General features: G+C 44.2%; 3 protein-coding genes across 3 annotated transcripts; all 3 read left to right on the top strand.

The window, feature by feature from the left end:
• The first annotated feature begins 5,556 nt into the window (after positions 1–5,556).
• Positions 5,557–13,932, top strand: c23h4orf54 (chromosome 23 C4orf54 homolog). The gene is made up of 2 exons (XM_041031405.1): positions 5,557–10,303; positions 11,838–13,932. The coding sequence occupies exon 1, from the start codon at positions 5,619–5,621 to the stop codon at positions 10,281–10,283; it is 4,665 nt and encodes a 1,554-aa protein (XP_040887339.1). The 5' UTR covers positions 5,557–5,618; the 3' UTR covers positions 10,284–10,303; positions 11,838–13,932.
• A 1,023-nt stretch (positions 13,933–14,955) lies between these two features.
• Positions 14,956–17,581, top strand: trmt10a (tRNA methyltransferase 10A). Its single transcript, XM_041031216.1, has 7 exons — positions 14,956–15,406; positions 15,608–15,791; positions 15,891–15,962; positions 16,041–16,115; positions 16,243–16,392; positions 16,505–16,610; positions 16,910–17,581. Exons 1-7 carry the CDS (start codon positions 15,228–15,230, stop codon positions 17,095–17,097), a joined length of 954 nt encoding a protein of 317 aa, XP_040887150.1. The 5' UTR covers positions 14,956–15,227; the 3' UTR covers positions 17,098–17,581.
• A 985-nt stretch (positions 17,582–18,566) lies between these two features.
• Positions 18,567–24,774, top strand: spata6l (spermatogenesis associated 6-like). The gene is made up of 12 exons (XM_041031428.1): positions 18,567–18,614; positions 20,061–20,198; positions 20,487–20,535; positions 20,691–20,732; positions 20,869–20,993; positions 21,077–21,169; positions 21,730–21,996; positions 23,008–23,107; positions 23,323–23,369; positions 23,533–23,654; positions 24,014–24,107; positions 24,709–24,774. Exons 1-12 carry the CDS (start codon positions 18,567–18,569, stop codon positions 24,772–24,774), a joined length of 1,191 nt encoding a protein of 396 aa, XP_040887362.1.
• The last annotated feature ends 705 nt before the right edge of the window (positions 24,775–25,479 follow it).

Raw genomic sequence — 25,479 nt, 5'->3', positions numbered from 1 at the left:
TGGAATTCTGCATCGAACTGGTTACCATGGGAACCATCACCTTTATGTTCACACCATCACTACAGTATATGAACATCACACTACTGCCTGCATGGGCACTGAACACTGGTGATAAGTACTCCTGTGATTTTGTATCACGTGTCCATAAAGTTGGGTCACTTCCCATGATGCAACTTGATAATGTCTGCAGTTAGGCCCGGTTTGTAACACATATTTTCTGTTTCTGTCCAATATTTGGACCCTCAACCACCGATGACATAATCAGAGTTATTTTCCCAGACTTTAACTGTAGTACTCCTCCTGAGGAGTAAACTGATCTCCATGTGTAAAGTCAGCAGTGTGGCCCTTTAATCATGACTCAAGGAGATAAATGAATGTGTCTGGATGGGTCTCTATTAGCTGCTAAAGAAGACGTCTCGCTGTGCCAGGAGACACAGATAGTTTTTACAAGCTATTTCATGACTTCTCGGAGCTCGAAACAGAACCATACGTATATGAGCTAAGTGTTGATGATATGCATTTATTTATATTTGCTGCTATGGAGATATAGCGTAGACTCTGACGGGGGACTGTACTAATTACAGCAGAGGATGTTATAGGAAAGGAAAAGGTATTTATCAGCGCGCTCTTCTTGTTAACCACTTATGTCGCCTTCTTAATCCTCTCTGACTAATGGCCTGACATGATTGACCGCCTGCAGTTTCGATGTGGACTCCTGAAGTAACTGTATCTCCTCAAGACCTGCAGTCCCAGGCTGTCTCACTAAAATAGGATGCTAAATATAACCTGTTTGTGCGGCTGGGTTTACAGTAATTGAGCTCCAGTCAACGTTTGGAGCGGAGCAACAACTGAGGTTCTCATACTGTTTGGACCAGCGGACGGCTGGACTTCACCAGGCCTGTGACCTAAAAAAAAAAAAAAAAAAAATGGTCTTGGAGGGAAAATGAGTTAGTTCAGAAAAACTCTTACACCTGACCCCTTTACAAAAAGTTGTCAATCTCTGATCAGTTTGAACAATAACAAGCTGCTTTCATTTGCCTTTTTGCCATCTGGTGCAATTCTGGTATTCATAATCCACTCACATTATGAATTCAGTGTGGCAGGGCCAGATTAACCTTCTTTGGGGCCCTGGGGCACAAATGAGCTGCTGGGCCCCCTTTTTGTGTCTGTATTTTTTATTTCTGACCCCTGGTTTGCTGTGTGGTGATTTGACTTAATGCACTAATTTAGGAATATACACCACACACACGAGATCAGCTGAGATAATGACACAGGGCCCCTCTTATAGACCCTTACAAAATATGTTTTCAACAACTGATGTTCACCTAGTATTTGCAATAGGACCTGCATTTTAACATGTCTGAGAGCCAGATATCATTTTAATTCACTGGCCGTGTAAATGAAGGTATCAGGCCCCACGTGGTCCACAGACTGTAGTTTGGACACAGCTAGTCTGTTGTGCTTCACTCTTCCTTTTCCAACTTGTCTGTGTGGTTAGTTCCTGCTTCCCTGCTCTCCTACAAAAACACTAATTTGTAATTTCTTGTGGGCGCCTAAACAATAAAATTGATTCTTTAGAACATTACTCTCAGCTCACATTTGGTGCAGGAGATGTGGCTGGATACTTGGTTCCAGTCTTTGACACAAGTAGAGCAGAGTTTCACCCACTTAAGCTCAGGGTCATCTCTGGTTTCCTGCTCACTATCTACAGTGTTATACACTGTTGGCAGGCAGTGATTGGGGTGTGTGTGGGGGGGGGGGGTGTTTTGCCTACCAACAGCAGACCCCTCTCCGCAACCCCCCAACCCCACAGCGTGGTGGTGAGTTCAGGGTCCCTGCCAGCGAAACATCACCATTCCCAGTTATTCATTCCAATTAGACTGGACTCCCTGACGCTGGCTGACTTCTAAAGTACTGTCATTTACAGTGGTGATACTCGTCACCTAAACGCCTACGTCTCATCCTGTTGACACTGATGCTAACCATTTTTAGTCTTAGCTGTGCTAAGACGCTACGAATGAAAATTGTTGTGGTCAAAACCTGCGCGAATCAATATTTTGAAATTCACTGAGGATCGTATGACCACGCGTCGCGTGTAAGGTGTCGCCCATAGTGACAAACCCAAGGGGAATCATCACCGACTCTATGGTTCCTCTCACCCCGACACAGCGTTTTAGCTTCTTTCGGGTCGCTAGTTTTGGTTTTGTGGCCAACAGCTTCACTGACTTAGATCACTGTCACTGCTCTCATCAGCTGTTTCAGTGACGCCGCTCTGATAAAACCTCTGTCCATTGCCTGAGCAGCTGGTGAACATGGTGGAGCATTTAGCCACTAAAAAGCCTGATATAAATTGATTGATTTTCAATATTTTTATTTCTGTAATGGATCGTATGAATATGTAGTCCCATATGTAGTTCCCTCTGTTCTACTGAGCTTTTTAGCCTCTTCTAGCTTGTTGTTTTGGTTCAGTCTCACAGTCCTGATCTTGCTTGTTTGCAGTTGCAGCAGGCTGTGAGCAGTTTGTGCTCTTATTTTTCTCTTTGTTGGAAAAAGATGTGGTCTAAGTTCGTATGGAGTGCTAATCTAATATTTTATTGGATTAAATGAAGATTTAAATGAAGAACCTGATTGAATCAGATGGTGTGATCTTAATATAACACCCAGTAACCAGCTCATACCCATTCACTTTAAAGTTAGTCACAATATATGCACTACACACTGCAAGCAGGCTGCATCTGTCATCTGTGTAACTCTAACTCTCCAGGAACGTTTCTTCATGTGTTTCGGGTGTCGTCAACGTCTGGAGTCATGATGACGGATCGTTAGCTAATCTTAGGAAAACTGAATATTCTCCTGATCTTTGTCTGTATCCATGCGATGATGATTCATCACATGGATACGACTGAGTAACACTCGCTTGTCCACAGTTGGGACTTGGCAGTTCTTACTGAAGGAGCTCAGAAGCTTTACAACACATCTCAGAGGACCTGACAGGGGTGGTGTCCGTGTTTAGACCCTGCTTTTCCCTTGTAGTTTTCTGTGATCCAGCCTCACATCTTTTGTATTACCTCTGCCAGTTTTGACTGACTTCTCATGTACCGAACCTTGCCTGCTTTAAAAAAACAGTTTTTGCCTTTTACTTCCTGAGTCCTTTGTTTGTGCCCAGCTGCTTTATAAATAAAGATTGATTGATTGAGTCTGAAGTTCAGGCCGTCTTTAACCAGCATCTCACTCTCAACATGAAACACCAAACATATTGCTCCAACAACATTAACTGGATGACAGGTCTACTCAGCCTCAATGTCAGGTGAACAGATGAACAGGTGAACGGGCCTCATGTTGCAGTAAAACAATAAAGGATGAGCTGTCCATGGTGCTGAAGATTCACCTTTGAAACCATGCAGATGTTTGTGTTTTTAAGCTTCGTCAGCTGCAAACAGGTTTTAACAGAACTCCATCGCAAATGTTTGAAATTCTACTGGATTCTACTTGTTTAAGAAGATACCAAAGTTTCACTTTGGGGGGAAATCTGCATCGATCCATCCGTTCATTGGTTAGCTGTACTGACACTGGGTGAAACAGGTCACCAGAGATAAGCAACCATTCGCTCTCACATTCAGATCTATGGGGAATTTAGATTCGCCAACTAATCTGCATGTCTTTGGACCGTGGGATTAAGGCTTGATCCCAAAACCTTTGTGCAGCCCCTCTATGACCTGATCCATCACTGCTATCAGAACACAGCATCTGGGGTTTGAATATTCCTCCGTCACTGGTGAACTGTTGAAACAAACAGACTGGAACAAGGGGAAGGGAAACCATCACCTTTGTGGTGTTAGAGTAGTTCCCTCAGGCCTAAAGTTTTCTTCTTTCCACCTTCATCCTCCTCTTTTTTTTTTTTTTAAAGTTCAGGCACATTTAAGTGCACATCCTGGAGACTGGTGGCTTTGAAAGACACAGATGTTTAAGGAGGGCCTGGCAGAAGATGTGAGCAGGTTGCATTATGGAAAATGTAGGATCCAACTGTTTTTGGGGACTAAAAGTCAGGAAATCTCAAGCTCTGTTGCACAGATTTGGACCAGAGTGAATCCCTCTGACCTGGTTTCCAGCTGGGTTGTGGTCTCAAACAGTCTCCTTCTTTATTATATCATGGAAAATAGCCATTGTTGAGAGAAACTGTAAACCTATTCCCCAGGTACAGGTCTAAGAAGATCTTGGTCATGGTCTTGATCCAAAACTCTGTCATTCTTTCAGGATGAAAATGTGGTTTTCACATTTTGTGGCATGACCTATTTATGCTTTAGAAACCCCTGGCATCTTCCAAAGGCCCCTGGTGGTCTGTGGCCCTAGACTGGCCTCACACCCCAGGGCCTCACACAGCACTCAGATGTGCACAGGGGCTCGGCCCTCATTGGGGAGTGTGTTGCTGCCGGGTTGTTGTCACTCGGGTGTTTATCTGCCACACGGCCTCCGTCTGAGGTGTCACGAAACGCCGCACACCACATCCCCTCCTTGTCTAACACAGCTGTGGTTTTCACATTTTGTCGCAGAGCCTATATTTGAGCATGTGGAGTATTTTTAAAAACAGCCCAGACGTCCGTCCGCACAGAAACTCGGCCTGTTGTTCAACAAGCATCTTGTTGTTGACTCCCAAATATCCTGAAAACACATCCATGAGACCACTCTGAGCCTGAGTCTGCACTTGATCTGGTTTGTTGCTAAGACAACAAAGTTATTTAGTTATGGTCGTTATAGGTGATTATCTTGTCCCTAACCTGTGAAAATGAACTTTTCGGTTGGTTTATTTTGCTTAAATTTCTTATTTCGGCAGCATCTTTATCATTTTCTTTCTTTAAAGACACTTTGAACAAAAGTGTGTCTGATGTGTTTGGTTTTTCTATTAAAAAAAAAAAAAAAAAAGAAATCCCTCACAGAAGCTATGAAAATATGTGTATGTAAATATTGTTCACTTCAAACTGCATGACTCGGGATGCTGCTGCTGCTGAGTCATCCCTGAGATTTCTGCTCTGATCTTCAGAGTTATGGCTTCTGGTTCTGTAGGCTCTGCTCTCTGTTTGGTGGGTTCTAACCATGTTCTTTGAGTCTGTGCTGTTAGAACTGAAATGGTACATTTTGGTTTAACTACTAAAAAAGAAATTGGAAATATTTATTATTCTTATTATTGAGTCTGTATATATAGTTATCATCCTACATAATTATATAAAAGTTGACATTTTCCTGAGGGAACCAAATAGAGTGAGTGTTAATTTTGCCTGGGAGCGCTCTCAACGACCCCTACTGGTCCGCGAACCCCAGCTTGAGAACCATGTGGCCCAGACAGACAGCAGTTAGTGATGTCTCCGCTCCGTTTTAGACACTCGGCTTTGGGCTTCGTGTGGCGGTGAGCTGGAATGTCTGGAGCGCCTCAGAGTGTCATCAGGGCGTCCGTCTAACCGGGCGCGGAGCTCTGCGCCGCAGGACCATCTGAGTCCGAGGGAACGGAAGAATCCTGTGGGGTGGGGGAGCGGAGGGGTGGAGGGGTGGGGTGGGGGGGCTCCATCTCTGTCGCTTCTTTTCTGTCAGACACCGAATGTAAGTGAAAACCTGCCACTTCAGCCATGAAGGCGACGGAGGAAAGCTGCGTGGACTCGCCGGTGATTCTCCGGCAGGTCAAAGATCTGCTCCACAAACCGGCGCACGGAGGCGAGGATGCCCCGGAGACGCAAGACGAAAGCAAGTACGTCGATCTGGACTTGGCGGATGTGAAGACAGGTGGGACAAAAGCCGAGAAAGACTGTCGCTTTGGTAAAAGAAACCAAATGTCTGTCCTTATTAGCAGCAGCAGCGGCGGAGCTCCGTGCGCCACGGAACCAAACCACGAGCTGGTGATTAAAACCGGGACTGAAACTAAAGCTAAAGAGGATTCTGGACTTGGGGAATGTGCAGAGGCTACCATGGAGGGTCCCTCTGATCCACCGTCGTCATCAGTTCCTAATTATCTTAAGGCAAAGTCTGAGGAGTGTCTCAAATCGGGACAGAAAAGCGAGCGCGCCATTGCGCAGCCGGAGGTGTCCAAAAAAGAAGAGGACAAACACACACCGAGGGATGAAGAGTTACACTGCGGGGGGGACAACCTGAGCGGGGGAAGTGAGTCGGAGGACTATGAGGAGGAGGAGGAGGAGGAGGAGGAGGAGGAGGAGGAGGATGGTGTTAGTTTGGTGCTTTCTGATGACTGCGTCCCGTGCGTGACGGAGGACGAGTCCCATTACATTACCACGCACGAGATCCAGCTCTCGGAGCTGTCTGACCATGAGGGGGACTACGAGGTGGGCTCCTCCACCAGCTGGGACATCGAGGATGCCAACCAGGTGTACTCTTTTGTCGATTACGCTTCTTTTGCGGGTGATGGAGCCGTGGGGGAGAGGGGGGACGGCCGCCAGAGCCGCTCTCAGGGCGCAGCAGCGGCAGCGGCAGCAGCAGCAGAAGTCAGCACTCTGCTTGAAAGTGATCCGGCCAAGTTCACCAGCTCAGATGAGAGTGTGTCAAAGTCCCAGCGGCAGCAGTGCAGTGGCAACGGCGGGGGACAGATCCACCTGTCAATCAGAACCACTTCTCGAGCTATAAATGACCCTGGCAACATCCAAGAACAGGGAAATATCCTTTATCATGCCAGGCGCTCCGGAGACATGAGCCGCTATGTGTTTAGGGGAGTTGATGGGAAGGCAGAGACGCTGCGTGACAGGGCGAAGTGTTTCATCGCCGCGCCCGGACGCCTGCACTTTGGCGGCAAATTGAGGGGGAAAGAGGTCACGGAGTATTCCAGCGGTGCGTCCAGCGCTGTCAGCGAGCTGGACGACGCTGACAAGGAGGTGCGCAACCTGACAGCCAGAGCCTTCAAGAGCCTGGCGTATCCTTACTTTGATGCCATCAATTTCAGCACCTCCAGCGAGTCCTCCGCATCAGAGCACGGGATAGGGATAAACAGGTGGTCCACGTTTGTCGACCTGAAATATGGCAACATGAACGTGTCACAGGGACTGGACCAAAGTGTCCGCCAAAACTCAACGGCCTCGTTTGAAATAGCCAAAAATATAGACAATAGAGGTTATAAGGGCATTGCGCTGGCAAGCATCAAACCGCCCACCAGCAAGATTTTCACTCTGAGTGGGAATCCCCACAGCGCATCTACAAAGAAAATAGAGCTGATGGGGAAATTCAGTCAGGGCCACAGTGGGGTGATCAGGCTCACTGAGACTCTGAATTTTCGCTGCAATGTCAAATCGGGAATGTCTGCGGGAGAAAGACGAAGTAGCTTTGCACAAAACGCAGCGGGATCACGTTCCACAGATGAAGTTACCAACAGTTTGCCAAGCGGCCAGAGGAGAGGGGCCAGCCAGCCGCCCTCGAAAACCATGGAAGACACACACAAGAAAGCCATATTCGCGTCGAGCCTGATCAAAAACGTGATTTCGAAGAAGATGCAGTTCGAGCAGGAGCGCAAGATGGAGAGAGGGGAGATAAGCGAGCCGCATCAGACGCCGTCCCCGTGCTCCGCGCACCTGCAGGAGGGCGACGCTCACAGAGGGAAGGGGAGCAGGGAGCTGCACAGACAGAGCTCCAAGTTTTCCGAGAGCAGCTCCGACTACGCCATAATGTGCCTGGATGAATTAGGGGACATAGTGGACAGCGGCTCATGTGATACCAAGAGCGACTCTCGGAGACAGGACGCGGCCGCTCCCGCACCAGAAACTAATTTGGAGCCGGTAAATGAGGTCGGAATCGATGCTAAAAAAGGCGCATTGGAAGCGTCCAAAAGCACGCTGCTTCGCAGCCAAAATAGCGCCTTCAGATGCTGGAAGGACGAGGAGCTAGAGTTTCAAAAGGATCATAAAAACGATAAAACTCCCGAGGAGAAGCCGCCTTCAGCGTACGACAAAGAGGGAGAGGGGGATTGGGGCTCAGGGGGCTGCGGCAAACTGACTAAAATGTCACATTTGTTTGTGCCGAGTATCCAACTGCTGTCCAGCGACGGAGAAGCCGGACAGCAGCTGCAGAAGAGGAGTTATTCTCCATGTGGAGATGCAGGAGGGATAAAACTGCGCTCTGACAACACGTTATACGTCGCAGACTCCAGGACAGTGGCTACATCGAAGTCTCCGGAAATTAAAATTAACTTAAGGAGGATCAGGGACAATAAGACGGAGCCTTTTGGCGTCTCCAAACTGCGCGCTCCTAATATAGGCTGTAACGCGGCCAGCCTCATCAGGACGGACGACTTCAAATGCCAGGGTCTGGCTGCAGCTTTGAAGGGTGAGTCCTCGGATAAAGTGCCGCACTTTATGGTCAGAGACATTAGAGACAACAAAGGGAAGCTGCAGACGCCCATTCACCAAGTGAGAGACGTGCGTAAATTGGTGAAAAGCTCATATCACTTTGTTTCTCTGGACAACGAAAATAAGTCAAACTTGGCCTCAGCTGAGGGCACAGAGCAAAAGAAGCAAATGCCAAATCGAAATCCAAATTCTGTGTCACCTATAGTGATCAAATGTCAGTCTGTGAACACAAACAGTAACGGAAAACAGTCTGGAAATGTTGAGTTGTCTAAACGGGAGCCATTGGACATAGACAGGTCGTCTCCAGAGGGCGCTAAAGGTGCTCCCCCGCAATGGGCAGCAGGGAGAGCACCCATGGGTGCCACAAATAATTCCTCAGAGGGAGGCATTGGGTTGAGAATCGAAAGCAGAATAGCTCCAAGAAAACAGGAAAAAATATCAGATGTCACAGAAAAGAAGCCTGAATCGAAACTGACGAACCAGGTAGCTTTGGAAAAACTCCAGGCTGCAGTGAAAACCATGGAGCAGCTTTATGTGTTTGAGAAAAACGAATGGAAAAGGAAGAATGAGCTGCAGCCCCTGACAGACAGCCACGTGCTTTCACTGCTAGCCAGCGAGGAGCATGGAGGAGGACCTGAGGAGGAAGGGTCCAGAGGGTTCAACATGGACAACAAGGCTGGAAGAAGAGACTCCTACCCCAACACGGACAAGGTGTCAGCAGGGGTCGCAGCGTCCCCCAGCAGCAGTGAGAGTCTGCTGAGGCGGGAAGACAAAGACCTGTTCAAGGCCCTTCAGATGTCCAGTAGCCGTGACGGTGGCCTGGTTGCTAAGTCAGTGCAAACCACTGGTACCACAGGCAGCAAAAACATGTTCAGCCTCAGCTCCAGCCTTAAGGCTTCTGCAACAGCGAAGGTGACCCAGCCAAGCATCGTCACGCAAACACCTTTCAGCGTCAAAAATTTTGTCCCAAAGTCCCCCAAACTGCCCGTGTCGTTAAAAATCAGCCAGTCGAAGGTGAGTGGAAACGAAGGAGCTGAATGGAAGGAGGTGGACAGGTCGTCTCAGGAGTTTCCAGGCGCCTCAGCTGACAACTACCTAACCATACCGGTCAAATCTCACGCCAGCAGCAGTAAACAAGCACAGTGTGCTGATAAAACATCAGTGTATACATCCACCACTCAGCCACACCCAACCACCCCTCCAGGACACTTGGTATCCGGTGCCAGGGGCCAGGAGGACCACAACCAGACCGCCAAACGCTCCAGCATTGTGATGGAGACATGCACACCAGAGATCCCTTCTGCTACCATCTACCACTCCCTTCCGTTGGGGATGTCTGCCAATCAGCCTCAGGTGTACTGCTTCTCCCCAGCAATCACCCCTGCTCCCACCCTAGACCCCTTCCAGGCCACTCAGAGGAAGATGCTCCTGGATCCCACCACGGGAAACTACTATCTGGTGGACACCCCCGTGCAACCGGCCACCAAGCGCCTGTTTGACCCAGAAACAGGCCAATATGTAGATGTGCCCATGCCGCAGCCTCCCATGACCCCTGTGCCCATGCCGATCTCACCCTTGGCCCTCAGTCCAGGAGCATACGGACACACTTATATGATCTACCCGGGCTTCATGCCCACGCCCTCGGTGATCCCGGCCCGGACGCTGGTGCAGTCACAGATGTCAGTGCAGTCGGAGGCGGAGAGTGGAGAGAAAGCGTCGTCGCAGCAGACGGAGGGTATGTACATGGAGAGTCCCTTCTACATGGCAACTGGAAAATCTCCCCAGGTGGCGTCTGGAGCTCAGCAGCAGGCCTCCACCAACAGGCCGCAGCAGGGTTTCTCTGGCGTCAAGCAGCCAGTGATCAGCATCACCTCGCAGCAGGGGCCCCGGATCATTGCCCCGCCATCGTTCGATGGGACCACCATGAGCTTCGTGGTGGAGCACAGATAAACAGCAGCTCACCCAGACAGGTGAGTCCCCTGTCAGCGTCAGTCTTTTCAGTACTCCACAATTTATTCTCGATAAAACTTTATTTAAAACGGCTAGGTTCACATTAAATAAACCAGAGAAGAGTAGAGAAAAAAATATGTCATGAGTTAAATTTAACAACTACAGTTTTTTTTTTTTCTACCACAACTGGTGTCCTCAGCCTCCAGGTTGGGACCCACTGTGGTATCACACTGCAGGGTAATATCAGCTATAAGCCCATGAGTGCATAGTGGACAGGCTGTGCTTTCCCCATGCAGCAATGAGTGGACATAAAGCTTTCAGCCAGTCATTTCCCAGGATTCAACTTGGATGAAGAAGAGACCTTATGTGATGATAAAGTTTGCAGCTGAGCACCTCAGCAGGCAGCAGCTCTGATACCACAGCAGAGATGCAGAGGGTTATATTGATATAAGATTCTACACGGTCGAGGTGTTTGAATGTGTGTGTGTGTGAGTGTGGCGTCGTGGACATAGTGTGTGTGCGGGGAGTAAAAAGGTCAGGCAGTGGCAGGCAGTTTGTTATGTGTATACACGGAAAAGCCTCAGCTGCTGCCGGACATCAAGAGGCTGCCTGGCAGGTCAGAGTCGCAGCAGGGTCAGTGGGCTTTTTATAGGAGCGCAGCGCGAGAGGCCAGGTTCACATGGCCTCTGATCAGCAATTACATAAACACAGCATGCAAACATGGCAGCAGGTCGCCCTGGACATTTGGAGTTCCCCCTTTTCATCTGAGAATGAGACCCACATACTGGAAGGGCTCGGTTATGTTTGTAACGTAAACAGATGGTCTGTAGTCTGAAAGTCCAGAGGCTGGAGAAATGAGCTCCAGAGTTGGAAGATTGCTGGTTTACATCCAAAAGACTGGGGGCAAAACTGTGTATGGGAAAAGTCAGTGGACAATCAGTCATGTCATCCACCTCAGCAACTGTTATTACGGTGCCTCTGGCACCCAAGTGCCCAGTGAGGGACCCGGGTTTTGGCTTCAGGGCCTAGCAGGAGGTATTTTAAGGGTAACAGAGGGTCCAAAAAACAGTTAGTTCAAGTTTGATTTTTGGTGCCAAAATTTTCCTGCCTGGAAAATACATGAATACAAAATGTTGAAATGAGAGAACAACATTAAATAGATGATTTGCTATTGTTCTGTATGGAATTCCTTCATAGAGAAGTGTGTTTACACTGCAAAGTCAATTAAAATACAATATATATGAAACTAATCCACTGAATTCAGTAAAGAGACTTTTTATTTCAAAATTTGCAGATTTGCAGACAATGTACTTAAACTGTATAGACTGTGGACAGTGGTCCAGTGGTTTAAGGGAGACCAGAGGTCTCTGCAGTTTACTTGTTCCATGCATCATTCATGTGATTTGTTCTGCGGTCACATTAGAGGAAGCATTGATTTCTTGATGGGGAAAAAACTCTACATTTCCTGTGCTGAAACAAAGTTTTCTCTGATGAAAATGCCTCTGTTACGTTGTAAATCTTGTGTTCATAAGTTGTTTTCTTTGCTCCTGGCAGGGCTGAACTCTGACTGGACGCTGGACGTGAAGATGTGTGTGTGTGTGGCCTGTGTTTCCTGCTTTGTTTTATCTCATCACATTGTGAAAATTTGAAAGACGTAAAAAACATCGGCCTGTGTTGTATTTGCATTGACTTTGCCAGCAAAGTGGTTCTCAAACTTTTTCTCGAAGCTGTAAAAAAAGATCACGCCCCTCAAACCACAGTTGTTATCACTCATTAACAATGATGGGGGGAAGCAAACGGTTAAAAGAGGATCCAAGCTGAGCTGTAGTTAAATAACTTTCAGCACATACACAGCACATAAATCATATTTATTCATCTTATCTCTCCTCTTTACTTCCCCCCCATTCACCCAGGCTCACCCTGCAGTGGCTCTGTGCCCCCACAAGGGGGGGCCCCCCCACCACCTTCCCCACTTTGAGAACCACTTCACTGAAAAATGTTGCTTTTTAACAGGTCAGATTGTGTAGAGTTTGGGATTGGGTAATGTGTCGTAGACGATAAGGTCATTTGTGTTATCCATATATTTGGCCAATGAAGTGCCCTGTCTGGTGGGCTGGATTTCATTCTTGTGTCTTGACACTTGCTAAAAAAAAAAGTGTTATTATTACAACACTGCTAATTTAATGTGTGTACTGAACCTGTACAAAGGTAGACATCCTACAGATCTCTCACCATGCACATGTCCTGCATATGAAGCAGAACATTCAAACAATTTATGAACAATGTGTGTACATATAACACAGTACAGCATGAGCATCTTTTAAAGTTTTTTTTTTTTTTTTTTAAATCTGGTGACCACTTGGAGTCAGTTTGTGCTGAGCTCAGATCAGATTTCTTCACTTTTCTCTGGTCACACCAAAATAAAACTCCTCCTCCTTTTCACTGGAAGTTAAAAAAGATGATTTCTGGATCATATTCAGCGGGCAAAGCAAAGAGAGACCTGTAGCATGACTCAGCTGTGTGATCTGCAAACTGATTTACCTTTTAGCCCCATTCAATGTGTATTTCTATGTGTGTCACTGTTTCTAAGTGACTATATTGACACTGAGTTGATTGTTTTGTATATAATAGTTCACAAACTGTGGATCTGCTGGTCAGTCCATTTTTTTTTTTTTTTTTCATTTTTAAATAACTAACACCTAGACACATAGAACCAAAACCATCTGCATGTCCATATACCACCAGAAATTAATAGGAAAATATGTTTTTTGTAATTTGGGTGAATGGACCCTTTAAAACCCTTTAAAAGAAGAAGAAATCTGAATAAAATTGTCAGATTTCCGATTGTGTGCCAAAATAAAATATGAAATGACCTCGTTGTGTGTTATAGAGGTTTGCAGCACAGGTAAAAAATATAATCACTTTTTAATTCTGTTTACAAATCTGATGTGATGCAAGTGTTCCAAAAACCATCTGCTTAAAACTCCACTGTGTAATCTACCTTTCTCTTTATTTACAATTTGTCTTTTCAAACTCATCACTGACAGGGTTAGGTCTTTTCAATTATTATTTATTCAGGAAATGGTAAAATCTTTCATTATGTTGTTTTGTGGTTGTTGCAGGTCACACTGCAGCTTTACTCTGCCCAAAACATGTTTTTTTAGAGAAGTGAAATTTTCTATAAGTGTAAATACTTTTTTTTCTCACAGGTTTGGGGAGGACCTGATGCCGTGAGGCTTCACTGAATGATTCTGGGACTTTGGTGTTTCAGATTTTTTGTTGCAGAGGTTTTGAAGCAGGGTGACTCTGCTGCTTGGAAACTATGAAATGAGCATGGGCAGTAAATGTTGTGAAGGTAAAAGGAAGTAGTTTTATCATGGAGAGAAAAGCCAAGGATGTTTAAGACTTTTGGGAAAAAAGTGATGAGTGCACAGTGGGAGGGGGGCAGGGACTCAGGTGGAGAGAGAAATGAGAATGTTTTTTTTTTGTCCAAAATTAAAATATGATGACAAATTTTAGGTTTTTCACTTTGATGTGTTTTGCAAATGTACAGTGTCACAAACGCTGAAAGGGATGTTACATTATGTATTGTTTGTAAATGTGTTTGTGGGCTGTGAAAGTTCAATAAACATGAAACCATTTTGCAAAACCTGTGTTATCACTTTATGACTGAGCAGATGGAGTTTCACTACTGTAAGTGGTGTAAGGACATGGTTAGCCTAGCTTAGCATAAAGACTGGAAACAGTGGGAACAGCTAGCCTGACTCTGTTTACACAAACAGAAATCTAAACATATGTGGTATTGGGTGAAACTGCTTCTTGACGACCATCAGGTGGGTGCAGTGATTGTGCTCAGCTTCCCAGTCTTGGCGTCACAGGTTTGGCACTGCTGTGTGAGACCAAAAATCAAAACCTGCACAAAGTTGTTCATCAAGAAATAGTTCCAGCATGTAGCTCATCTAAGACTACAAAAACAAAACAAAACAAAAACTGGAATACTAATCATCAAATAAAAAACATGTTCGTTTGTGAGCTTTGCAGGTGGCGTGTTTGCAAGGCTGAAACCGGGGCTTAGCGCCTGTTGATGCTGGAATGTGTGCTAAATAAGCAGCCAGTGTTAAAGGCTTCTCTGCTGGCTCTGGGCCTATATAGTAACTGTGTTAGGAGTGGGGTGGAGGTGAGGGATGCTGGATCATGTTGCAGAGCCCTAACTGCATAAACACAGAGGCATTTAATCCCAGTGTGTCTGCGGTGCATTCCATTACATCCTGAGCCATAACACACACACACACACACATATAAGCCTGTGAGCAGTCTGCAATGCATTCTGTGTTGCAGTCAACACCCAATATAAAGGGTTATAAGTAGCAGTAGTAACTAATGTATTTATTCATGGTTTTCTTCATCAATGGACAAAGCACTTGATTTATTTTATTTAGTTACACTTGAACGCGACGTGTAGTTAATTCGGTTATCAGGTAGAAACAACTGAAACGTTTTCCATAATAATCACCATTATTATTATTATTATTATTATTATTATTATTATTATTATTATACACAGTAATGTTATTATTCCAACTGATTCAATTGCTGTTGCTTGTGTGTAATAATTCCGGTAGCGTTTGAACACATCTGGCGCGCTTCAATGACGTCGTGTGTGTGCGCCAGCATAATAAACCGGTACATGTGGGAGAGTAGCTGAGTTGAACCGCTTGTTTAGGTGTTTTTACTTTGTCTTCCCGCTGTGCCTGACTCGTATGGTTGGATATAAAGGACCTTTGAACGGATCTGGTTTCTGGTGCTAAGCGAAGAGCGGCCACTTGTTGTTAAATGCAGCCAGTTCGCTCACCGCAAAGAGCAGCCGGTAAGCTAACATCAACAGCTAGCCGACAGGGCAGCGTTAGTTAACGGACAGCAGTCACCCCCCCCGGCTCTTCACAGATGGCTGAGGTGAGTGTGAAAGCTGAGGCTTCAGCCCAGCAGCAGAGCGATGATGGAGATAACAAGAAGACTGTGGAAAGCAATGGAGACTCTGCAGCGGAAAACCAAACTCTGTCCAAAAGTCAAAGGAAGAAGCTCCTGAAGCAACAGAAATGGGAAGAGGAGAGGGAGCTCCGAAAGTGAGTGAGGGGTTTTTAACACTGGCAGCAGTGCAATCTAAACCACAGAGGTGCTATATCAGTGTATATTCATATAACATGTCATGGCGTGTGTGCTGCTACAACACAGTATCACAGTGGTATTTTCCAGGGTAGACCCAGTCTACCCAGTTCTCTTTAGCCAAGCCAAATGTAGCAATATCTGTTTTGTGTCCACCACAGGCAGAGACGAAAGGAGAGGAAGCAGCAGCGTCGCCTGCAAAGGCAGAGTCATCATCAGGAGGAGGAGGAGGAAGAGGAGGGGGCATACAGCCAGAGTCCCAGGAAACGTCCACGCCGAGAGGTGACTCCCAGCTCTCTGAGGCTGGTGGTGGACTGCAGCTTCGACAACCTCATGCTGATGAAGGTGAGCTGCTCTGGGAGGCTCTGGATGTATGTGAATATTCAGAGATATGACGTTTGAGGCACTGAATCTCCGGACCGCTAACTGTTGTTGTCTTTCCAGGATGTTCGGAAGCTTCACAAACAGATCCAGCGGTGCTATGCTGAGAACAGACGAGCCCTACATCCAGTAGAGGTTAGTGTCTGCTGACCAGCACACAAACCAGTAGAGCCAATCCTGTCTGATGAGTAACCACAGCTCTTACTTCTCCAGTTCTACCTAACAAGCCTGGGTGGACAGCTGAAACAGAGCATGGATGAAAAGGACAAAGGATGGGTGAACTGGAAGGTAAGTAGAACTCTATTAAATGTATTGAAAACACCAATAAAGTGTCTAAAACAAATGCAAATCAGTTCTTAGATAGACGAGTGCTAGTACCATATATCTAAGTGTGTCCTTGCATGTGTGTGTGCAGGGCATTTCCTTTAAAACCGAGCACTACAGCGAAGTTGTGGCTAAGGAAGACCTGGTGTACCTGACGTCAGACTCTCCCAATGTGCTGGAGGAGCTGGATCAAAAAAAGGCCTACGTGATCGGAGGCCTGGTGGACCACAACCATCACAAGGTTTGACTGAATTCAGTGCTACTGGTTTTTAGAAACACGGCTGAACGGATCACAGAGATGTGCTTCTGATCTGCGCTGGTCACTGTTTTTTTGGTCTGGCGTGGTTTTCCAGGGGATCACCTTTGAGAGGGCGAAGGAGCTGGGGATCGATCACGCCCAACTTCCTCTCAGCAGCTTTGTCAAGATGAACAGTCGGAAGGTTCTGGCGGTCAACCATGGTGAGTACACGTGTCAGACCAATACATGAGACTGATATTTGGTTAGTTTTAAACCACTGCACAGATAGCTTTAGTGTGTTCTGTCTAGCTTTTGTCATTGACCAGTTTTAGTTGCTGCTCAGTGAGTAAATGTTGTTTGGGACGATACTTGATATATAAAGACCTTGCAAAGGTTGTTGTAGCTTTTCAAAAACCAAAGTGTAAGTGTGTAACAAAGTGACCAGTCTCAGTTTCGGCTGGTTGTGGAGTTGGCTAATTCCCGCTTTGACTCTCAAGTGTGCTGTTCATCCGTCCTGCAGTGTTTGAGATCATCTTGGCGTATCTGGAGAAGGGCAGCTGGCAGGAGGCCTTCTTCACCATCCTGCCTCAGAGGAAAGGAGCTGTGGCCGTCGACCAGGACGGAGCAACCGTTCGGGAAAAAGAGGAGGAAGATTCAGACTCCGACCCTGACACCGACACACTAGAGCAAACCAGGAAAAGAACCTAACACTTATCCCACACGGACAACTCCAAACAAAGTTCTACCGTCTGATGCTACAGGAACGAAGGGAATAGGAAAATGAAAATGTTTGGATTTACTGATGCAAAGGCTATAATCAGAAGTTTCTGTTTAAAATTTCAAAATGCTTTTTGTTTTTTTACTAGATATTTATTGAAGATTCTAAGTTGTGCTGATTTAATTGCTCAGCTTTGTGGGACTGCTGATAAAAGCAGAATATTTCAGTTTTGCTACAGCTTTTTAGAGCCGTTTATTATGCTCACAAACATATGTTTTACTTAGATTTTTATCCTTTTTGTTTGGAGCCGAAAGCTAAAGCTGTCAGACCTGTGCCAAATGGACCCATTTAAAAGAAAAGATTTAATACAGGATAAAGACCATCATTCTCACTGGTTCTGGAATTCCTGTTATTGATTTTTCTTGACAGCACAGTCACGAAATGGAATTAAAGAAATTTAATTTTTGAGGTGGATTTGGATGATGTGTTGGTCAGTCAAAGCATGCAAGGTGAACCAGAGGAGTATTGGGGACCAGAGGCCCCTTAAGGACACCAGCAGGAGTTTTGTAGTGTGATGTAACATATAGTAGCTAATGGGAAGAAGCCACAGGGGGCAGTCATGGCCTACACTTGATACTGCAAGCGGAGCCCAGGGATTTGATAGACCACCTGCACTGCATTTGAATGTGGAAGAAAGAGCAATGTCTCAGACTGTTGTCCTCTTTGCCTGTACTTTAGGCCAGACCTGGTCTGAATGAAGCCACAACAAACTGCAACAGGAGTGAAGTATTTAGTCCGATTAGGTTACACCTATTCTGAAATGAATCTTTGGGTTGCTCCATGCCAGCATGAACTAACATTTAGCATACTAATATAATAGGTAATATAGGCATGTTCTGAATGGACACCAGGACAAGACCCCCAGACCTCCAGGGGGCCCATAGGCCCCAGATTCAGTATATGGTAATTGTGATAATTTGAAAAATAGAAAAATTATCTAATACTGCGTGCACAATAACTAAAGCACAGTATAAATGAAATTTAGTGTGAAAGCCCTTTTTTTACATGGTTTATATCCCTTTATAAATTGTGATACATACAATTTTAAATAAAACTTAATTTAAAAAATTGACAGGAAACACGACACCCTGTGGAATCACGTGACCAATGAAACTCAAGCAAGTAAATAAAGAGAGTTTAACAGACGCAGCATAGGCAGGTGAAATTTTTGGAAAGATTGTGGAAGTTGCAAATAAACAGTATGAATACGGTCAGACAGTATATACTCGCGGGCAATATTTATGAATGGGAAGAACTGCCCTTGCTGCACTAACAACTAAATCCGGAAGTTGTAGTATCCATGGTGACAGAGAAAGGTGACGCTGAACCTGAGAAGAGTTAGTTTTATTTAGTAGAAGCTGTTGCTAGTCCGTGTTATTACCCCAGACCGGAGAGTCCAATGTCTCGAAAAGCATTAAAGGTGGTGGTTGAATTAAAGTTCAGAGCGGTAAGATTAGTCTTTTTTTTTTAATTCATTCTTAAACTTTCCTGCTGTATCTTCATCGGTCCTATGTGCGGAGAACGGCACGTCCGACACCAGTCTACCTTCCTATCGCTGTCATTTTTATTTAACTATTTATCCAGCAAAGGCAAACGTTTGTTAGAAGTGGACTTACTTTGATGTATGAAGCTTTAAGGGTCACTCTGCAATTCGGCATATATCTTATATAGCAAATATATGTTAAATCTGTTACATTTCAAACTTTTAAACCCACTTCACTGTTCTCTGGTAATAAATTAATATGGTGATTTATTAAGTACAAAGCTGCCCGCAAAAGGGAGGTAGCATTCAGCTCAAGTGAACCGTTCACTCACATCTTAAAATACCAGTGAAAATTTTACATCTGAAAGGAAACATTTTTATGAGAAGTTAATACTTTGGGTCTGTTAATTACAGCTCAGAAAACACTACATGTACATATATTCTAAGTAATATATATTACACGAGGGTACATAAATTAAAAGTGTGTCTATGATATAAACTGACCTCATTCTTAAGGCTCACACTCAGGACAGTTGCTACAGGGGTTGTGTTGCCTACTTTAATTATCAGGACAGTGTATTGGTGCAGGGAGCCAACTGTGACCACAAGGTAAAGCTGTTAAAGAGTTAAAACACAGATACTGAGAACAGTAAATGATAAGATTGAAAAAATAACTGGATTCCATTTAGGTGAATTGGTTCCGGGTATTATATGTACTGGCTCACTGTCAGGGTTTACTGGCAAGCTTAATGGAAACGAGCCATGATTAATGAAATTAGTTTCACCTGTGCTTCTCCTGCTAGGACAAGTCAAAATGTCTGCTGTGAAAAAGAGTCTGAAAAGAGAACTGTAGCACTGTAATTAAACTGTTTAACAGGGTGTCACTGAGATAAAAGTTTATTTTGTTGGCTTAAATGATGTCTGGCTAACTAGCTGTTGCTTGCTAGCTAACAGGCTAATTCATAATAGCTCCATAACATTTTAATGTTGACTGCTGACTAATAATAAAACAAGAACCGTGAGAAAGGCTCTTAAATGTGTACTTAATGGCTGCTGTATGATAATGTGCTAAAAGACAGAGGCTAATACTCCAGGTCCCAGGTAAAAAGTTAGGGCTCTCGCTAGCTGATGATCCACATTAGCATTGTTTTTTTTTTTATTTATTGCAATGTAAAGCTAGTTTGTCCAGTACAGAATATACATGTCTGACAGTGTGGTCACTTCCTATATATTTGGGATAATGGTTTGATGTTTCCAACTTTAAAGTGAATTTAAATTATGCGACAAAAGGGGAAACTGGAACCAGGGGAAATGAGCACAAAGTAATATGGGACTTTTGTTCATCTCTACTGGCAACAAGTAGAAAATAGCTGATTTGAACTTATGTTTCTCCATTTTTCTTCCCCTGAGGTTTCTTGTCCTGGGGTTCACCTGCCATACAAAGATGATATCTACCTCAGCATGTGCTTCATGGGCCAGTACCGTCAGTCTGAATGTCTCCCTGCTGTCTTCCCTCTGCTGTTTCATGAGAAGATGACTTTTGAAAAGGCAGGTCTTTACCTGTTGTCCACGGAGCAGAGAGGCGGCTATGATGAAATGACATTTGAGTAATCTTAGTTAGAAAAGGATCTGAATCACAATCCATGTCCAATGTGTTGCTTTTTTTATGGTTTCAGTTGGTGATTACTTAGATCTAGTTATTCTCATTCTCGTTAAAGTCCATTGAGACATGCCTGAATGAATGTACATACAGTAGATATATAAACTTTATTTTATTGTGTTTAATATTGTATATTGTTAACATCTGTGAAATGAGGAACCTAATTTTGTCTCCAGATTTTCAGACATGCAGTTGACCCTGGAGACATCGCTGTAATGCTCGAGTGTAAGTTATATTTTAATGTATACAGTTTTCAAACTACTATTCCAAGGTGAAGAATAAACTTTGATAAGATAAAACATATTCATGTTATTATGTATGATTCACATGTTTGAGATTTGTCTTTTTGTGGTGATACTGTAGATTTCTTTTCTTCTCAGATGAAACGGTCAGAATTGATCTGGTGCAGCTGGTCCCTCCTGGTGAGACTCTTTATTTTTCATGTCCGTATTTTGTATTCTTTGTTCATCACAGGGCTGCAGAAGCTTTAAAGTAACAGCATTCCTGCTAGAATGTCTCTACAGTAGCTGTGTAACAGACATGTGTTTGCGTTTGCAGCAGGCGACACTCTGGCCTACTTTGAGGAAGATGCTCGACGGTTCTTATTCCCAGAGCCCAAGCTGGTCCCTTCCTTCTCTGGAGTGGACCGAGAGGTTCTCATGACCCGAGCACCTTACTTTCCAGTAGGTCAAACCCTTTGATATGAGTGTGATCTTTGTAGTTTCATGTGATTATGGTTCAAACATGTCTTCTCTGTTTTTCTCAGGGTATCGCTCCGAGGTTGGAGTTCTCCACCAAAACCACCATCATTGAGTGCTCAGCTGATGCCGAGATCAACATTTACCCCAATGTAGCCATGGTAGAGATTATATTATATGGATCAAAGTCTATGTAGACGATGCATATTCAGTTAAATTACACTGTTCCTGAGGTGATCACATTAATTGGACCATATTAGACACACAGACAGTACCAGTCCATTCTTTGTGGACTGGTACTGTCTGCATGGCCTTTTTTAGCAATGATAACAACAATAATTATATTAATAATCATTTCAATTGCTGCAAATTGCACTTTATTGCCTTATGTTATGTATTGTTGTAATTTTAACAGTTATTGTAGTGTTATTGTTACTGTAATAACATTTTCAAAGTAATTCCATAATGAAGCCAGTGCAATGACACTGGCAGGTGGGATATACATGATGATATTTTGGTTCTGAAGCCTGGCAGCTGAATTGTGAACCAGCTGGAGGCAAGTTGCTTCTGACACAATACAGAAAAAAATTTGACAGGACTACAAGAGTGAAAATGAACATTTGAATCAAATTAGCACCTAGTGCTAGTTCTTGCAGAAGGTTTAACATAAGCAGCCAGGAAGCCCAGCTGTTTTTGTTACAGTCAGCTCTGTTGTTTCCAGAGGCCAATGATAAAGAGGCGCACGAAGCGCTCCGGCAGACCCAGGACGTCCTCTCCTCAGAGGAAACAACCTCAAACCCTCGCAAGGAGACGAGGTTGCGGGGCGGACAGAGAAAGACATGGCATTTCCAGGTCGCTGTCTCACATTCCCAGATCCCAGTCACTGTCCCCTCGGAGGGCGGGGGACACGGAGCGTCTGGCCCGGCTCAGCCTGGACTCTGCAGCTCCCATCTCAGCCGACATGAACACAGTCAGCACCTCCCAGCCTGTAAGTACACACACAACACACCTTTATTCCAAACCTAAAAAATATTTCCAGCCAGCAGATGGCAGAGAAGAACTCTCACCTGGTAGCTACTGTTTTGTGTTATGTAATCTTTCACCAGTTAGAAGCTTGTGTCACAGAATGACTCTAATATTTGCAAAAAGCAAATAAATAATGCAAACTGAGGGCAGGAGGTGGATAGTTTCAAGATGTGTTACCACCGATCCACCACTTACTGATCCTAAACAAAAAAATTAATTTAAAAAAAACCAAAACAAAACACAATATTTATCTTATAACTTTATTCAAACACACATTGGCTGAACTTAATTTGTTTTCATGGCGCACAAACGTCACTCAGTCTTCCATGTGGCCTCCTGAAGCCTGTGACTGTGTAATGATTACACGGTTCAAGCGTCAACAACCATGTGAATCTATTTATCTTATGTAACCCACCTGTGCATTGTGATGAGGGTTTAGTGAGGCATTTATTAGCCCTCTGCCTCTTTTGAACGCCTCCCTGTTTTTTGCTCCCCCTCTTCTTGAGGGAGGAACAGGAGGTGCAATTGTGTGTGAAAGTTCACGATTGAACGACTGAATCTTCAGTCAAGGTCCACTGCAGACCCCCACATTCCAAGGCCTTCATGAGTGGATGGAGTTTTTTTCAGCTCAGTTTGTCATCAGCTCAGATCCCCTGGGGGCCCAAAGGCTCCAAGTTTTAGATTTAGCTATAATTCAGTCAAATCATGATGACGGTTTAAGGGTTGTTTTCTTATGTCGCAAGTACAGTGGCTTTAAGATCATTTTGTTAAGGAAATATAATGTTGCCATGGGAACAGTCAGTTGTCTGAGGGCTATACCTTTCATTTCCACCTAATATTGCGCACATTTTGCCAAACCTGTGCCGCGAAAAGTCACATTAGCGATCAACACTTCCTGTTAGCAGAATGTGTTTAACTGGTGTGTACAGCTCTGGTAATCATGTCTAACACTGTGTCATCCATTTGTGCGTAGATGCTGGCTTCCTGGCCTGGAGCCAGTCGGTCCGACTCACCCCACAGGTCGGCTGTGTTTACCAGCTCCTCTTCACCTTTGGTCAGGTCTTCATCCACAGGTAGACATCCTCGTATAATGCTGATTTTGTTGCTACTAAACCAGGTTTACAGTCTCAGAGAGCTTACCATGACTGCTTATAAAAAGTATCGTAATTGTTATACTGCTCTGTTGACATGGCACAGTTCAGCTGTAACCTACTTAAAGTTACCTGTTGTGCTGTAACCTACTTTCAGTCAGTAACTCAAACATTTTTCCCTCTTTTTGCTGTTTTAGTGAGATTCTCTCCAACTGACAGGAGAAAATCTTTATCCAACGGTTTGGTAGGGACATTTTTATATTCCTCCTCAGGACAGCCAGTTACTGTATGAGCTTTAACTGATGTGATCCTAATTTAAAACAAACATTAAAGGAGTGATGCATTAATGAGGGGTCTATCTCAACGACACAGAGCGCTGGTGAATGAATGTCTGCCTCCTTTGGTAGGTTGGAGGTATGTCTGAGGACGACTCCAGCTCTTCAGAAACTCACGACTCTCTTGATCACCATCGTGGTCCTGACCCATCAGCACTGTGGCGGTCTTACGAAGAACAAGTCAGACACAGCAGGTCAGTTTCTTTGCTAGGTTTGAGCTTTGACATTTATGGTAAAATCATATTAAAATCATATGCTTTTTGAATGAAAATCCAGCTGCCTATTAAGCCCTAATCACCATAAACAGTTTCAGTCAATTTTCTCCAATGACTACACCAGTCCACAGTCTTTCAATAAAGTTTCTAGATGTTAGAGGGTAATTTTTTTTCCAGGCTATCATTTTCCTATGGTTCCCACTCTTTATCCTAAGCATAAATAAAAACATCAGTACTGCAAAAGAGCATAAGCAGATGACTGTAATATTTATTTTTTCACGTGAATCATGACGGTTTCTAAAAACTCAGATCCAAATTCCCTGACCGTGGTTGTTCGTGTCTCCATCCAGTTCTCACAGAGAATGGGAGGAAGTCCATGAGCGTGTTCGAGGACTCCTCACGACGCCCAAAGCTGTACGCCGACTTCTATATGTAAGATGTAGACTCAGTATTGGATATCACAACATTAGTATGTGTTTCAGTGTAGTATAAGCCTTGGTGCTGTCTCTGTAAGCCACTCTGTGGTGTCACACAGCTCAGCTGATGCAGTTGTAGATGGCAGGTTACTGGTAATGATAAACTATATTGTCATGTGTGATTACTTGAATATTTATTCTCTATAAAGAAACTGTATTTTAATTTTAAGTGCCATGATTTAATTTGCTGTTAATACAATCTCAAACATTTAGTTTGTGTCTTGATAAGTTCAAGACTCATTTCTACAGCATGATTTGAAGAATTCTTTTTTTTTTTTCAATTACTTTTCAAAATAATCTCAGTTCTGTTTCAGAGTAAAAGCCTTCCCATCTGTTTAAAGGACATTAATTTGAAAAATCTACATGGTGTGTTGAGTTTCATTGTGACTTTGTTGATGTGCTGATGAAATTACTGATGTGGAAATGGTCAGCACACTGAATAGCCATTAAAATACAGATAATTCCCCTTATCAATCTTTTTATACCTGGTTTTATTAGTGATTATGAGACAGCAGAGGGATTTTTTTCTTTCACACATGACTGCTATTGTGTTGCAGGGTGCTACAGTCACTGAGGTTGACAGGGTTTTGGCGAGACGGTCCATCTCTCCAGGTCCACCATGATGACCTGGCCAGGCTCTGGTAAGGTGGCTTAGAGCTGTGCTGTGTTTCAGTGAGTTTCAGTTCTCACTTTGAAAAATGCTGCTCTGTTGCGGCGTCCTGGCAGCCTTGTGTACTTGTGTTCCAAGTAATTGCAACGTCTCTTGTTTGATTTTGGTCAGAGACCTTTGTTGTATGGCTCTCTCTCCCTCTCCATATTTTCTATCTGTACACGGTTAACTCTGAAATAATGGCAAAAAATCCCCACATTACTTTTAAAAAGGCAATTTTTTTCTTTGTGTTGAAAACTAGTGGTTTTGTGGTTGTGAATGTCTTGAAACTCTTAGATTGTCTCAGATATGTTGGGGGGCGGGGGGGGGGGGGGGTACTATGGACTATGAAATACTTTGGAAAACGTGATGGTGCATTTTCACATTTTCCAGTATTATTCAGCTGTAATTTATGTATATGACTCATGATTTATTTAAGTAAACATACTAAGCGTGTATGTTAAAGTATACAACTTAAAGTTGCGTTGCACCATAGATGCAAAACTAACTGAAAATGATGTTTTTAAGTGTGTGATGTCTGTGATCTGCCTCTCTCCTCTCCTTTAGGGAGACAGGTCACCACCTTGCCAATGAAGTCTTCAGATTTTGTGACTATCCTGTCATGCGTGTGTGTGCTCCCACAGAAAAGAGGGGAATTTAATTGCAGTGGTTTGATAAA

This window comes from Toxotes jaculatrix, chromosome 23 (assembly GCF_017976425.1).
Source record: "Toxotes jaculatrix isolate fToxJac2 chromosome 23, fToxJac2.pri, whole genome shotgun sequence".
Classification (NCBI taxonomy): domain Eukaryota; kingdom Metazoa; phylum Chordata; class Actinopteri; family Toxotidae; genus Toxotes; species Toxotes jaculatrix.
The sequence above is the reverse complement of the archived record's forward strand: the minus strand, read 5'-3'. Positions and strand labels throughout refer to the sequence as shown.

Bases quoted from the DNA above. Each gene is read 5' to 3' on its own strand.
- c23h4orf54 (XM_041031405.1), top strand. From the start codon at position 5,619: ATGAAGGCGACGGAGGAAAGCTGCGTGGACTCGCCGGTGATTCTCCGG.
- trmt10a (XM_041031216.1), top strand. From the start codon at position 15,228: ATGGCTGAGGTGAGTGTGAAAGCTGAGGCTTCAGCCCAGCAGCAGAGC. The intron at 15,792-15,890 runs GTGAGCTGCTCT...TTGTCTTTCCAG, and splicing joins ACAACCTCATGCTGATGAAG to GATGTTCGGAAGCTTCACAA. The intron at 16,393-16,504 runs GTTTGACTGAAT...GTGGTTTTCCAG, and splicing joins TGGACCACAACCATCACAAG to GGGATCACCTTTGAGAGGGC.
- spata6l (XM_041031428.1), top strand. From the start codon at position 18,567: ATGTCTCGAAAAGCATTAAAGGTGGTGGTTGAATTAAAGTTCAGAGCG. The intron at 20,199-20,486 runs GCAGGTCTTTAC...TTTTGTCTCCAG, and splicing joins AGAAGATGACTTTTGAAAAG to ATTTTCAGACATGCAGTTGA. The intron at 21,170-21,729 runs GTAGAGATTATA...TGTTGTTTCCAG, and splicing joins TTTACCCCAATGTAGCCATG to AGGCCAATGATAAAGAGGCG.